At 58.2% G+C, this 13,057-nt stretch overlaps 2 protein-coding genes across 3 annotated transcripts; one reads left to right on the forward strand and one right to left on the reverse strand.

Annotated features, from left to right (window-relative positions):
* The first annotated feature begins 31 nt into the window (after positions 1-31).
* Positions 32-6,113, forward strand: RPAIN (RPA interacting protein). Of its 2 annotated transcripts, XM_055305528.1 has the most exons (7): positions 54-363; positions 868-1,038; positions 1,987-2,047; positions 3,185-3,296; positions 3,439-3,502; positions 4,336-4,476; positions 5,997-6,113. In XM_055305528.1, exons 1-7 carry the CDS (start codon positions 283-285, stop codon positions 6,024-6,026), a joined length of 660 nt encoding a protein of 219 aa, XP_055161503.1. In that variant the 5' UTR covers positions 54-282; the 3' UTR covers positions 6,027-6,113. The 2 variants fall into 2 exon arrangements, with proteins under 2 accessions (XP_055161502.1, XP_055161503.1); XM_055305527.1 differs by having other exon boundaries at positions 32-363; positions 4,336-6,113.
* A 62-nt stretch (positions 6,114-6,175) lies between these two features.
* Positions 6,176-11,162, reverse strand: C1QBP (complement C1q binding protein). Its single transcript, XM_055305526.1, has 6 exons — positions 10,869-11,162; positions 10,163-10,313; positions 8,090-8,183; positions 6,897-6,992; positions 6,652-6,774; positions 6,176-6,567 (listed from the first exon to the last, which is right to left on the reverse strand). Exons 1-6 carry the CDS (start codon positions 11,077-11,079, stop codon positions 6,418-6,420), a joined length of 825 nt encoding a protein of 274 aa, XP_055161501.1. The 5' UTR covers positions 11,080-11,162; the 3' UTR covers positions 6,176-6,417.
* Positions 11,163-13,057: the final 1,895 nt, after the last annotated feature.

Consider the following 13,057-nt stretch of genomic DNA (forward strand, 5'->3'; position numbering starts at 1 on the left):
GGGCAGCGCTGCGGGAAGGCCAGCCCTCGGGGCGCAGCCGGAGACCTGCGTCTCTGATTGCCGCTCGGACACTAGTCTAAGCCTAGACGCACCTCCCTTAGTCCAGGTTGGGTTGACCTCACAAATGCCACCGCGGCCACGCATCCTCGGGGTCGCCCCAGTCCGTCTCCGTGCGGGGCTGGCAGGTGGGACGGCCGTTCCCAGAAGCCCGCAAACTACAATTCCCAGGGTCCTGCGCTCCCTCGGGGGGCGCGGCTTCCTGGCGGCGACGCTTGCAGAGAGATGGCCGAGGCGCCGGGCTCCGGGCGCCGCTCGCTGTACAAGGCGGTGGGCTCGCCGCGGTGGAAGGACGCCTTCCGGCAGGTGGGCGTGGGCTCCGGGGAGCCTTGGCTGGGCCGCCGTCACTGCCCTGATCCGCCCGGGCAGCCGCCGTGCCGCGGGCCGGAGAGGCAGGTGCCGGAGCGCCGGGCCCAGCGGACCGGGAGCGGGACCGGGCGGGGACCGGGATGAGCTGGGCTGGACCTGCACCGGGCCGGGCGCCCCCGGAACCTCTGGGCTCTGCGTGCGGGGCCCCACACGCCGCGAGTGCACCTGTGCGCCCCGGCACCACCCGCTGGGGGGCGGGGTTGAGGGAGGGGCGCTGGGCGGGGCGTTGGGGGGAGTGTACGGGGGGCGGTGCTGGGGGGGCGACGCTGGGCTTCCACAGAGGAAATGCTTCTCTCTCTGCCCCCTGCCCCCCCAGCGTCTCAGTACCAGATCATGACCTGAGCCGAAGGCAGATGCTTCACCGACAGAGCCACCCAGGCACCTCTAAGAATTTTTATTATTATCTTTTAGCCAACTCACTTCCGTCTTTCTCCCTCCCAGGGATGCCTGGAGAGAATGAGAAACAGTCGGGACAGGCTGCTGAACAGATACCGCCAGGCTGGAGGCAGTGTGCCGAGGAGAGCTCAGAGCACCCTTCTGGTGCAAGAAGTGATGGAAGAAGAGTGGCATGCTCTGCAGTCCATGGAGCGCTGCCCAGAGGCCTTGAGTCAGGTCAGGCTGGGATCCGTGTTTCCGGGAGGGCGCTACAGCACCAGCAGTGCTCAGGGTCCTCTCTGTACCTCTCTCCTCATCCTCCGAACCCACCCACCCTCCAGCGTCCAGTCAGGATTCCAACCACCTTTGATGCAGGCTCTTTGACCTTTAAAGTTACACTCTTCTAGGGGCAGCCCAGGTGGCTCAGCGGTTTAGCGCTGCCTTCAGCCCAGGGTGTGATCCTGGAGACCCAGGATCGAGTCCCACGTCAGGCTCCCTGCATGGGGCCTGCTTCTCCCTCTGCCTGTGTCTCTGCCTCTCTCTCTGTGTCACTCATGAATAAATAAATTTTTTAAAAATTTAAAAAAATAAAGTTACACTCTTCTAGATTCACGGTTTGTCCACACCAGACTACCAACCTGCTGCATCACCATGTCTCATGAAACCAAAAATAAAGACGTTTTGCCCACTCCTAGGCTCCCCACCCTGAAAGTTTTGATTCCACAGGCATGGGCTAACAGTCTCTTGAGGGAGCCCAGTGGCTTTGCTTTCTGATTTTAACCTCAGCCAGCGTCGGGGGCTGGGTGTGGATAGGAAACCGTTTACCGTGCGCCAGGAAAAGCACCAGCTTGGAATTCCGTAGTTGTGGAATTCTGACCCTGGTTTCGCTCTGGACTCTTTAACTGTCCTGAGCCTCTGAGCTTTGCTTTCATGTCTGTAAGGCAGTGAAGAGAACATTGTCAGCGTTGTGAGGACAGTCTAAGAAAACATCAGCAAACTGCCCTGAAAACATCGGAGTGTCTCATGAGGATGTGTTATCAGGTGTCCCCAGGTGTCCTCGGACGTGCCACACGTCTGAGTCGTTGAATCCCAATTCCTCAAGCCAGCCTCCCAGGCATGAGTCATCATGGGGCTTGCTGCCTGGTCATGACTGCAAACCTCGGATCAGCCCGCTTTCTCTTGCAGCTGGAGGAGCTGATGGACCTGGCTGTGCTCGAGGAGATCCAGCAGGAGCTGGCTGACCAAGGTGACCTCTGGGAGAGTCCTTCTACCTGTGTCTAGCTGCCTGAGTGCTGACCGCTTTCAGAGCAGAATTAGTTCTCCACGGCCCTGCCTCCACTTGTGACATCAGGCTGCTGTCAGAAGTCTGCTTTTACTCTGACACCGTGGCTGGCTGGCTTCTGGCCTGGTGCCCAGACTCCTCGTTCCACTGTGCAGCTAGTGGTGGGGGCTGGGTGTGGCGAGGCCAGGTCCTGTGTGTGCTCGGTCCTCCCGTTAGTCTCTACCGATAGATGAATACTTGTCCTGTCGCCTTACAAGACGCAGTCGTGACCGGAGCTCTCATGTCACCTCATTCAAGTGCCTTCTCTCCAACACGGTTTTGTGTTTTTTGTTTGTTTGTTTGTTTTTTTGTTTTTTGATCTCCCCTACCTGTTCCCTGTAATTCCAATCTTGCAGCGGAATTTAGGACTCTAGGTTCTTCTGCGGAGCCTTTAGCTAACAAGTGTGCAGTGGTGATGATGTACGTATTCGGCGGTCATTAGGAACACTCTAGAGCAGGGACCGGCAGACTTTCTGTGATGCTCCAGAGAGTAAATATCTGAGGCCTTGTGGTCACACGGTCCCTGCAGCAATGATTCAGTCCTTGGGTGCTGTGAAAACAGCCATGGACCTGATAAGCATAGCTGGGTCCCAATAGGACTTTATTTGAAAGACCGAAGCAGGACTAGAGTGGGCTGCAGCCTGCCTGGCTCACTCTGCTGGGATGTATGGACCGTGAGCTCATTGGGCTCCTTCCTGCTGCATACTTGGTGTTGTGGTGTGTTTGCCGTGTGGACGAACACAGATTGTGAACAATGCAGACTGAAAATGTGGATGTTGGAGGCTGGAAGTTAGTGCCCAGCCAGCATCCGCTCTCTTACCTACGGCTCTGCTCCTGCAGCCTCCGGGGATGCTCCTGGGCCTTGTTACCTTGTCCCCCAGCTCTGCACCTGCAGCTTGTGCTCACACGCAGGACAGGCAGGGGGAGGGAGGCTGGCTGCATGGTAAATAGTGTGCGGTGGGTGGCATGGTCCGGAGCGTTGTCGGGTGTAGGTGAGGCTTGGCGGATAGGCGGGTGGCCGGGGAGAGTGCCATGAGTGCCACAGCTGCACTTTCCCCACAGAACGGTCCATCCTCACTGAGTATGAGCAGAGCCTGCAGTTCGATGAAGAGTGTCTGCGTGTCATGCTGGCCGAGTGGGAGGCAAACGCTCTCGTGTGTCCCGTGTGCACAAAGTGAGTTCTCAAACCCTTGGGCATTCTGGGACCCCCCCCACTCCAAGGTGAGTGGCACCTCCCCCGGAAAATGGGTCATCTGGAAAGGTTTGGGGTCCGGTATGCTGGCCCCAGTGCTCTGTGATCCCCACTCTGCTTCCAGGTACAATCTGAGGGTATCAGGTGGCGTGGCCATGTGTCCGTGTGGCCTCTACCTCTCTTCCCAGGTGAGTGTTCCCCTCCTCCGCACGAATCTGCCTTCCTGAACCCTTGCCACCCTGCTGGAGCCAATGGTGCTCCTCCTGGCGGCACAGTCAGGCCCCCGGGGAGCTGGAACCAGCTGTGGTGCCCACATCCCCGCTGGCCTGGCCCTTGGCCGCCCACTGATGGGTGTGCCGGGGCCCGTGAGCCCTGGGAACATGGTACTGGGCCTTTTGCAAGCGTTCTGTGCACCTGAGGACACAACCGTGTTCAGAGAGTAGGCTTCAGGGGCCGTGAAATACGGAAGGTGCCTCTTCACCGCCATGATGGGGCTGGAGGTTTGCTGGCTGGCTTCAGGTGGAAAGTGGGGAAAAGGAACCGCTCACAGCAGGGCTCAGACATGCCGATGTCTGCCAGGCCCCAGGAGCACGGAGGCCTTCCCACCAGCTCCTCTGAGAAGGCCTGGCCTGTGTTCCCAGGGCTGTTTCTGGAAAGTGTGCCCGGAAGCTAAGTGCACATCCAGGATTTTGCTCTCTCCATCTTTCATGTAACTCAACAGCTTTTTTTTTTTTTTAAACAATTTATCTTTTTGAGTGTTTCCTAAACATTCCATTTCCTATTGTTTAAAAACAAAACAAAACATAACACTTTGTTTTTTTTCCCTCTTCCTTGATTGGGGCCCAGAACATATATGGAATGGCCCAGGTTGCCAGCTCCCAGAGGCAGAGGTGCCAGGGCGTCAGCAAGCCCGGTGGCCCCGTGCCCTCCTGGTCCCCCACAGGGGTGTGGGGAATCGGGGTTCTCAGCTGTACCTGGGAGGCGACTGGGATCAGGTGGCCGTCTCATGCTTCCCTTGCAGTCTCCAGAACTGACTGAGCAGACGCTTCGTGGCTGCTTGGAGCGCAGCGTGAATGAGCACAGCACACACTGTCCCCACACGCCTGAGTTTTTGGTCACAGATGGGACAGAAGAAAATTCCAGTCTCCTCATGAGCTGCGTGGTGAGTCCCCCTGGGATCCAGTGTAGGGGCCACTCAGTCGTGGCTTCATTCCCACGTTGGCGGAAATCATGCTCAGAAACAGGCAGAGATTTAAAAATGCAGTTTATTCTCTAAGTTTTGCTTAGGGATGTGGAGGTAATGTGCTTGAGCTCAGAGGTGGCCGTCACCTGGAGGGTAGGACATGGGGACCCCTGGGCAGGGCTGTGCTCCGACTCGGGTGTCACACCCCTGAGACCCAGACGGGCCATCCTGGAGCCAGTTTGGCAGGAGGATGCAGGACAGCATCAGGTCACTGAGGATGCCGGGCCCACAGCTCCCCAAAGGTGGGTGGTGGGGCGGGAGGCAGCAGGGTCACCCGAGTGCCGCAGGCTCCCAGGTGGCGGCCCGAGGTGGGTCCGGATGTGGGCCCCACTGCTGGGGACACAGCCCACTCCTGTGGGCCAGGGGTGGTGCCCTCTGCCATCTGCTGCTGGACCATGTACCTCGGTGGAGGACCCTGCCTTCCCCCAGGGTGCAAGGAGGTGGTGGGTGAAGGTTACGTGACAGGCTGGTGCTCCTGTGCTCCCACCACCCGGTACCCCCAGTGGACCCTCTGTGGGAAGGTGTCTATGCCACCTCCATTCTGGGCCGCTTGAGCCTTCAGCTCCATCCACATGGCTCAGGGTCAGTTTGCACAAATGCTTGAGTGCAGTTGTGCCCTAGACGCTGAAGCCTGACTCCTTACGCCTGCTTGGGCCCCTGCCGTGCCTGATGCCGTCCCTGTGACACCGCCACAGTGACCTGCCATGCCTTTTGTCCTCAAGGGCAAGCTCACAGCTTCGTCCTCCTGGCCCTGGCACATGGGCAGGTCCGTCGTGTATTGGAGGTTGGAGATGTGAGTGGAGGTCGGGCTGTTGAAGAGCCCAGGACAGGCAGCTATGGCCTCTGCCTCATGGTTGAGGGACAAGCTGGCTGCCGCAGGGAGTGGAAGCCCATGGGATTCCTGGGGCCTGGGCCCCTGGGCCTAGCAGAGGGAAGCCCCGTGGAGGCACTGTGATTGGCAGCGCTGGCTCCAGGGGATCCGGGAGACCGCTGTGGGAGGGGGCAGCAGCAGAGCTGAGGCAGGAGCTTGGGAAGACCAAGGTTGTCATCCTAGGTGTGCTGGGAGGGGCCATGAGTTCTGAGTCTGCTGTAGCGGCAGGAGTGGTGTGGACGCCCCTGGGGCACAGGCCACATCCTGGGCTCAGCTGAAGGAGCTTCACGTCCATGTGTCCATGCGGGGCCAAGAGAGCCAACAGCCGTCATAAGCTTGCATCCTCCTGGCTGCCCGCCCTGGGCCCAAGGAGTCCCTTGTCAGGACCCCACCCCTCCCATCTTTGCCCAAGGCGCACACGCAGCTGCTGGGCCCAGGCCACTGTCTGGGGCTGCGGGAGGGAGGTTCGCAGTGATGATGCCTGAACGCGACATACAGGTCACTGCCGACTGCATACTCGAACCTTGGAGACGATGTGTGCAGCCTGAACTCTTCTGTTTCCATCCAGGCTTGTGACACGTGGGCAGTAATCCACTAGAGCCAGACTGCAATGCTGGGGTGACTGCCTTGTAAATAACCAGCCTCTCATTTGTAACTTATTTTGTATTAAAACGTGTCAAACGTCTTTCTGTGCTCTGGGTGTGCTGTTGTCAGATGGAAACAGAAGGAACAGGGAAGTCCAAGCACTTGGAGGAGATAAACCAATTTTATTGTCCGTCATTGTGTTATACAAAAATCTAGGAGTGGGAGAGTCGTACAGAAGCAGTCAATGAAGAGTAGTTAAGAGGGCAAAGGAAATAATTTAAATCTGAATTATTCTGCATGATATAAGGAAGAAAGCCATCTCCAGGGACACGTCCTGCTTTACCGCGCGGGCTCCTTCCCTGGCCAGGGCCTGCCATCCTGTCCCCACTCAGCATCAGGCTGCTCTACTGGCTCTTGACAAAACCTTTGAGATCCTCAAGGAAAGTGATGTATTCTTGGTGCTCCAGGGCTGTGCTGAGCTCCACCAGCTCATCCGCAAAGGTGTTATCCACCCCCCGGTCGGCCAGGAAGTCCATCAGGTGGTCATACAGGGCCTGGGGACAGAGAGCACGTCCTCCTGGTCCTGGGGTGTCCCTGCCAGGTGGGAGCCCGCCCTCCTCCTCCTCCCCGCCACTCACCCAGTCCAGGGAGTCGGTGTTGAGCGTGTAATTCGTGTCTTTCCACTCCGACTCCCCCACGGCCTGGAAGCTCACCTCCCTGATGGAGAAGATGTCACTCTCATCCTCCTCCTCTTGCCCCACCTGAGGAGAGGATTTGCGGGGAGTGAGGCGTTGCCGAAGACAAGACAGGTCCTATAGCTTGACATGCAGATGTTAGCCCCACTGGCCGCCTTGTCCCCAGGGGTGCCGCCCTTCCCACATACCTCGTCTTCCGGATAGTGACAGTCCAGTACCAGGGCCCTCTTGCCACCATCCTTGATGACTTCCACCACGAAGTTGGGAGTGGATGTCAGTTCAGGCTGGGGAAAAGCAAGGATGCATCAGGACCCGCCAGTGGGCTCACAGTTCAGGGGCCCAACAACACCACTGCCAGGATGGTCATTACCACTTCTAAACTCTTAGATGAGGGCAGCCCAGGTGGCTCAGCGGTTTAGCGCTGACTTCAGCCCAGGGCGTGATCCTGGAGACCCGGGATTGAGTCCCACGTCAGGCTCCCTGCATGGAGCCTGCTTCTCCCTCTGCCTGTGTCTCTGCCTCTCTCTGTTCTCTCATAAATAAATAAAACCTTTAAAAATAAATAAACTCTTAGATGATAATGCTCCTCCACCAGGAGTCTAGAATCTTACCCAGTGTTAACAGCACATACCTACACGTCAGGGAGACTGGGCTCACTTCCTGCTAGCCCTTCCCAGGTCCTGAACTAGGTCTGACCGGAGACCACACACCCCAGGGTTTCACTTCTCCTGGCCCCTACTTGTTCACAGAACGTGCTAGGTTTACAGTGAGGAAACGTGAACTCTGGACCCAGCCAGGCTAAAGGACTTCCTCTCCCCTGGGGCCCATTTTCCTGTCCACACTGCAAAGCTAGCCTTGACCTCCAACCTGTCTCCCACTGGCCATTTCGGGCTCTTCCTGTCACAGCCTGGGACCCAGGCCAGTGCACCTCCTACCTGGCCATCCTACAGGCTAAAGGATCAGAGCAGCCCTCCCTCCAACACTGAGCTGACTTCTCCGAGCTTGGCCTCAACCTGGGCTCAGCACTGGGCACACGGCCTCCTGACACATGTGCAGCCAGGATGGCCAGCAGCCCAACCCTGCCAAGGACTCGGACGTTAGTCTCTGAAGCCCCCGCTGTGGCCCCCTGCCCACATGGGACATGTGGAAACATTTCAGGTGAGACTCCTGAAACCAAACCTCTCCCAGTCACAGAAAGGCCTAAGACGGGCTCAGTTCCCTCTACTGCAAACGCAGGCCCAGGTGTAAGGCCCAAGCCTCGGGGGCCAAGGTTCTGGTGCCAAAGGCGGCAGAAACAGTGCTCGGTAAGTAGGGCCAAGGACGGTGGCAGAGGCATGAGGACACTGCAGCTTCTCTAAGGCCTGGGCCAGTGCCCACTCACCTCCTGCTCATCCGCCTTCTGCCCCTGGGCCGGCTCCTCTTCCCCCTCAAATGTTGGCGGGATGCTGTTGTTGATGTTGAAAGTGACGGTGATCCTGCCAGTGGGAGAGAGGTCAGAGCCGAGGCTCTGTCCAGCAGAGGCGGCGCTGCTACAGTTGCACTTACACATGCAGTGGAAACCATGTTTCCAGGGCTGCCAGATTTAAACCCACAGGCCGGGCAGTCCTGGTGGCTCAGTGGTTTGGTGCTGTCTGCAGCCCTGGGTGTGATCCTGGAGACCTGGGATCGAGTCCCACATTGGGCTCCCTGTATGGAGCCTGCTTCTCCCTCTGTCTGTGTCTCTGCTTCTCTCTCTCCTCTCTGTGTATTCTCATGAATAAATAAATAAAATCTTAAAAAAAAAAATAAACCCACAGGCCCCACTTTATCTCCTTGTCTCCACCACGTGCAGACGCAGTGGGTTACTAACTGCCCCCCCCCCCCCCCCCCCCCGCCAACCCAGGGCTCCTGGCCACCAGCCATTCCGTGGCAGTGAGGAGCAGAGGGTGCTGGGACAGCAGGTAGCCTCTCGTAAGAACTTTACTCCATGAGAAGATCTGCCCAGAGGGACAGGGGAAGAGAGGCACACAAGGGTGCTGCTATGAGAGGGCCAGGATGGGCCCCGGGGAGGGGGCTCCCCGTCAACACAGCTGCCACAGAGCTGTTTTTATTTGAGAGAGGACGAACAGCGGGAGGGGGAGAGGGAGAAGCAGATACCCTGCTGAGTAGAAAGCCCGACGTGGGACTCGATCCCAGGACCCTGAGATCACGACCTGAGCCAAAGACAGATGCTCAACCACTGAGCCCCCACCCCCCTAAGTCCATTCTTCAAAATACTTGTGGGAAGTTCCATATCGTGAGGAAGCAGCCTGGAAACACCCACCTCATGACAGTCTTCCGTTACAGAACCCTCCCCTGACAAATTGTGCTCCGAGTCTGAGTGCCCAGTGCAGGTAGGTGCCAGCTCCCCCACTCCGCGGGTGCACTCGGGACCCCCCTGCCGGTGTGCTTGGAGTTGCTCCCGTACAGGGATGCTGGTGTCACATTCGGCTACAAAACCTATCTAATGTGCTGCGGTGCTGACCACACTGAGCGCCTGGGCACAGAGGTGCAGCTCTATTCACTAGAACATTATATTTACTCCACTGGCTACACGTTACCCTCGGAAAATGGTTTAGGGGAAGTTATGCAGGAGAAAAAAAAAACATGGTATATAAAGGCAAAGAAAGAATCAGATCCCAGTTCACAACATCTCAGAACTTTACTCAAAAAAGGGATGGTGAAGAGGTGAAGCAGATGGAAAGTTCTGTACCTTTCTAACGGGGACACTAAGCACATGTGGCTTCATCCACGCACATGGGGGCCACAAGGCTGGTTCTCCCCACTGTAAACGTCAAATGTCAGGGGCAGGGCCGGGTTTCCCTCGGCCAGAACCCTGCACTGCAGAGGCGGCACCCAATCCGTCAGAACTGCACAAATCTCAGTCGGGGGCACCTCTGTGGCTGGGTCGGTGAAGGGTCTGTGGTCGGCTCAGGTTGGTGATCCCGGGGTCCTGGGGTCGAGCTCCCATAGGGCTCCCTGCTCAGGAGGAGAGCCTGCTCCTCCCTCTGCCCAAGTGCGTGCTCTCTCTCTCTCAAAAATAGGGCAGCCCTGGTGGCTCAGCAGTTTAGCGCCACCTTCAGCCCGAGGGAATCCTGGGGACCTGGGATCGAGTCCCATGTCGGGCTCCCTGCATGGAGCCTGCTTCTCCCTCTGTGTCTCTGCCTCTATGTCTCTCATGCATAAATAAAATCTTAAAAAATCATAATAATAATAAACGAAATCTTAATAAGACTTTCTGATATGCGTGCCTGGGTCAGGCAGGGCCTTCCTTACCAGGACATCCTTCCTTCCTTAATAAATCCACGCTCAGCCAATCTGCGTGCAGTGAATGAGGCACCTGGAAATCATGTGTCTGGGGACCTGCTCTAAGGCATCCCTGGGAGATCGGGGAGGCTGCGCTGGGTCAGAGGGACCCCCAGCAGCCCACACTTACTTTTCTCCAGCTACTTTCCGCACTAACTTGGCCTCCGTCCCATTCATGTCTAGCTCCCAGCCCCCAGACATTTTGGGGAGGGACTTGTGCTTCTGTATTTTCTTTTCCTCCTTAATCTCATCATTCAGGAACTCGACGAAAGCTTTGTCCCCTGCAATGAAAACCCATAAGATACAGAAAAAGAAAAACCAGTCAGTCTTAAACCAACAAACGACTTGGGGTGATTGCTGTGGGAAACCTGGCCTCGGACCGATTCTGATGCTTGTGCTGTTACCGGGGCTCTGCGCACGGAGTCAGACCCACGGGGCCTCGGTTCCCAACCTGGAAACGGGCTGGACACCCGTGGCAGGAGGCTGAGCTCAATTCTGGAAAAATGACTTCCAGCAACGAGCCCGTCACCGCGTTTCACAGCGAAGCCAGGCGATTCCCGTTACCCGCCCCAGACCACACACGACCTCCCCCTGCTTTTAACTCTGACCAGCCGCCTCCCGGAATCCACCTCCGAGGCTCAGGAAGAGCCGGCAGCCGGGGTTTAGCAGCATCACTGCCAGGAAGCCACCACTCTCACTCTCGGGATTAAGGCAGGAAACCTCATGCCACGTGGGATTAACCTGGAGTTGTCCGCTGCAGGGGGTCGTGAGTTTAGGGCCTTGGGCCCCCGCCCCAGCTCCCCGGACCACCGCCCCCCCCGCGCCCCCAGCCTCACCCTGGGTGTGCAGCCCGCCGCAGCCGCAGCCGCAGCCGCAGGGCCCGCGGGAGCGCAGGAGGCCCGCGCGCACAGGGAGCAGCCCGAAGGGCCGCACGCACGGCCGGGGCGCGGGCCGCAGCAGGGTCGGGGGCGGCAGGGCGGGGGCGGCGCGGAGCCCGGCGACCGCGGAGCCCAGGGCGCGGGGCACTCGGCGCAGCAGCGGTAGCATCGCGGCAACGCACGTGCGGGCGCGAAGGACGAACCAGGCCCCGATCGCGGCTCGCGCGCCGCCGGAAGTCCCGCTCCTCCCCGGGAGCGCTTCCGCGCCTGTGCAGTGCGGGCCCAGGGCGTCGGGCTGGCAGCGCCCTCTGCTGGGGCCTCCGAGGTCAGCGGGGCCGTCGGCGCCGGGTCTTCCCGCGGGACCCCGAGCCCGAGGGTAGCTGCGCCCCGGGGCCGGCCCTCTGAATTCCCGCCACCCTTACCAAGCGTGGACACCACCCCGGCGTGCACACCACCTGTGTGCTCCTCCCCAGCATGCACAGCCCCGGCATGCGCACACACACGGCCCCCAGCGTGTACCCCTCCCCCCCACCAGCGTGCACCCAGCTCCCAAGACTTTGCATTGTTCTGGGACCAGGAAGCTGGGAGGAGGAGTGAGGCGCCCAGAAAAAGAGAGCTCTTAAGGCCCGGGAGAGGTCACTTGGGGCCTCCAGCTATTCTTGGCACCCACACCCTACTCCTAGCAGCTCCTCGAAGAACCTCCTAAGGCGGTGTCAGAATAACAAATGCAAAAGCCTTAGTCGTTACGGACTTGAAGGAATAAAAGGGAATGCAGAACTACGCGGGCAGCCCAACCGCATCCCAGACTTTAACCTCGCGGTACAAGTCCCAGGGCTGGTCCAAGAGCAAGGCGGGCGTTCCCCATCGGAGATGAGCCCAAGACCCCAGCCCGTGGCCCGGGGGGTGGGGGGTGGGGGGTGGGGGGTGGGGTGGGCGGGCGGGGCCCAGGCGCTAATCGCCCCTTCCCCTGGCCCCACCCTCACAAGGTTAAAGTCTCCCCCCGGGGAGAGCTGGGGCCTCATTGCCCTGACACAGGGCGCAGGTGAAGGTGTTTTCAACCTTGTACCGGAGCAACCTGATGGACGCCCCTGCGCGGGGGACACAGCTGCTCGCCCTGGATATTCATCCCTCACCCTTAATAACCTGCTCGCCTCTGCTTGGCAGTCACGGCTTTGGAAGTTATTTCCTTCCTCCTCCTTTGCTGCAAATCCTTTAGTTTTCTGTGTGGGGCTGCCCCCTGGGGTCGTCTCTGGTGGAGTTATTTGGAATGTCTCCGTGTGGTTTGGTTGGGTCCTGGGCATCTTGGAGCTAAGTGGTGGTTTCATTTAGCCCAGGGCCAGGAGCCTGGGGCAGAAGGCATGCAGCCACTCCAGGGCTTGGGGAAGTAAGGGTTAGGGAAGATTTAAGAGGATAGGGGCACCTGGGTGGCTCAGTGGTTGAGTGTCTCCCTGTGGCTCAGGGTGTGACCCTGGGGTCCTTGGATTGAGTCTTACATCGGGCTCCCCACAGGGAGTCTGCTTCTCCCTTTGTGTCTCTCATGAATAAATAAAATCTTTTTTAAAAAAAAATTTTAAGAGGATTTTCATACGCTGAAGAAGACTCTGGGGGATCCCTGGGTGGTGCAGCGGTTTGGCGCCTGCCTTTGGCCCAGGGCACGATCCTGGAGACCCGGGATCGAATCCCACATCGGGCTCCCGGTGCATGGAGCCTGTTTCTCCCTCTGCCTGTGTCTCTGCCTCTCTCTCACTGTGTGCCTATCATAAATAAATAAATAAATAAATAAATAAATAAATAAATAAATAAATAAATAAATAAGTAAGTAAGTAAGTAAGTAAGTAAGTAAGTAAGTAAGACTCTGGAAACCTGAGGCCTGGCTATTGTCAAACTCAGAGTCGAGGGCTTCCCAGAGGAACCTCACCCTCCGCCTCCCCCAGTACCTGTCCGAGGGCTGCAGGTTATGAGGACATGTAATCGTATCTACACTGCCTTCTGCCCATTCCCCCCCCCCCCCGAGTCTCCACCTGTGACTCACCCAGAGCAGCTCATGTTACTTCAGTGACAGAGCCGTGGCTTGTGTAAGATTTAGGTTCAAAACCTATAGGATATGGAAGGTATGGAGCCCGAGCAGGGACTGCACTCGATCCCCC

The sequence above is a fragment of the Nyctereutes procyonoides genome, unplaced genomic scaffold (assembly GCF_905146905.1).
Source record: "Nyctereutes procyonoides isolate TBG_1078 unplaced genomic scaffold, NYPRO_anot_genome, whole genome shotgun sequence".
Lineage (NCBI taxonomy): Eukaryota > Metazoa > Chordata > Mammalia > Carnivora > Canidae > Nyctereutes > Nyctereutes procyonoides.

Excerpts from the sequence above, each read along its gene's own strand:
- RPAIN (XM_055305527.1), top strand. The coding sequence starts at position 283 with ATGGCCGAGGCGCCGGGCTCCGGGCGCCGCTCGCTGTACAAGGCGGTG. Across the intron at positions 364-867 it reads GGAAGGACGCCTTCCGGCAG|GGATGCCTGGAGAGAATGAG; the intron begins GTGGGCGTGGGC and ends TCTCCCTCCCAG. Across the intron at positions 1,039-1,986 it reads GCCCAGAGGCCTTGAGTCAG|CTGGAGGAGCTGATGGACCT; the intron begins GTCAGGCTGGGA and ends TTTCTCTTGCAG.
- C1QBP (XM_055305526.1), bottom strand. The coding sequence starts at position 11,079 with ATGCTACCGCTGCTGCGCCGAGTGCCCCGCGCCCTGGGCTCCGCGGTC. Across the intron at positions 8,184-10,162 it reads CGGAAAGTAGCTGGAGAAAA|GATCACCGTCACTTTCAACA; the intron begins GTAAGTGTGGGC and ends TCCCACTGGCAG. Across the intron at positions 6,568-6,651 it reads ACACCGACTCCCTGGACTGG|GCCCTGTATGACCACCTGAT; the intron begins GTGAGTGGCGGG and ends CTCTGTCCCCAG.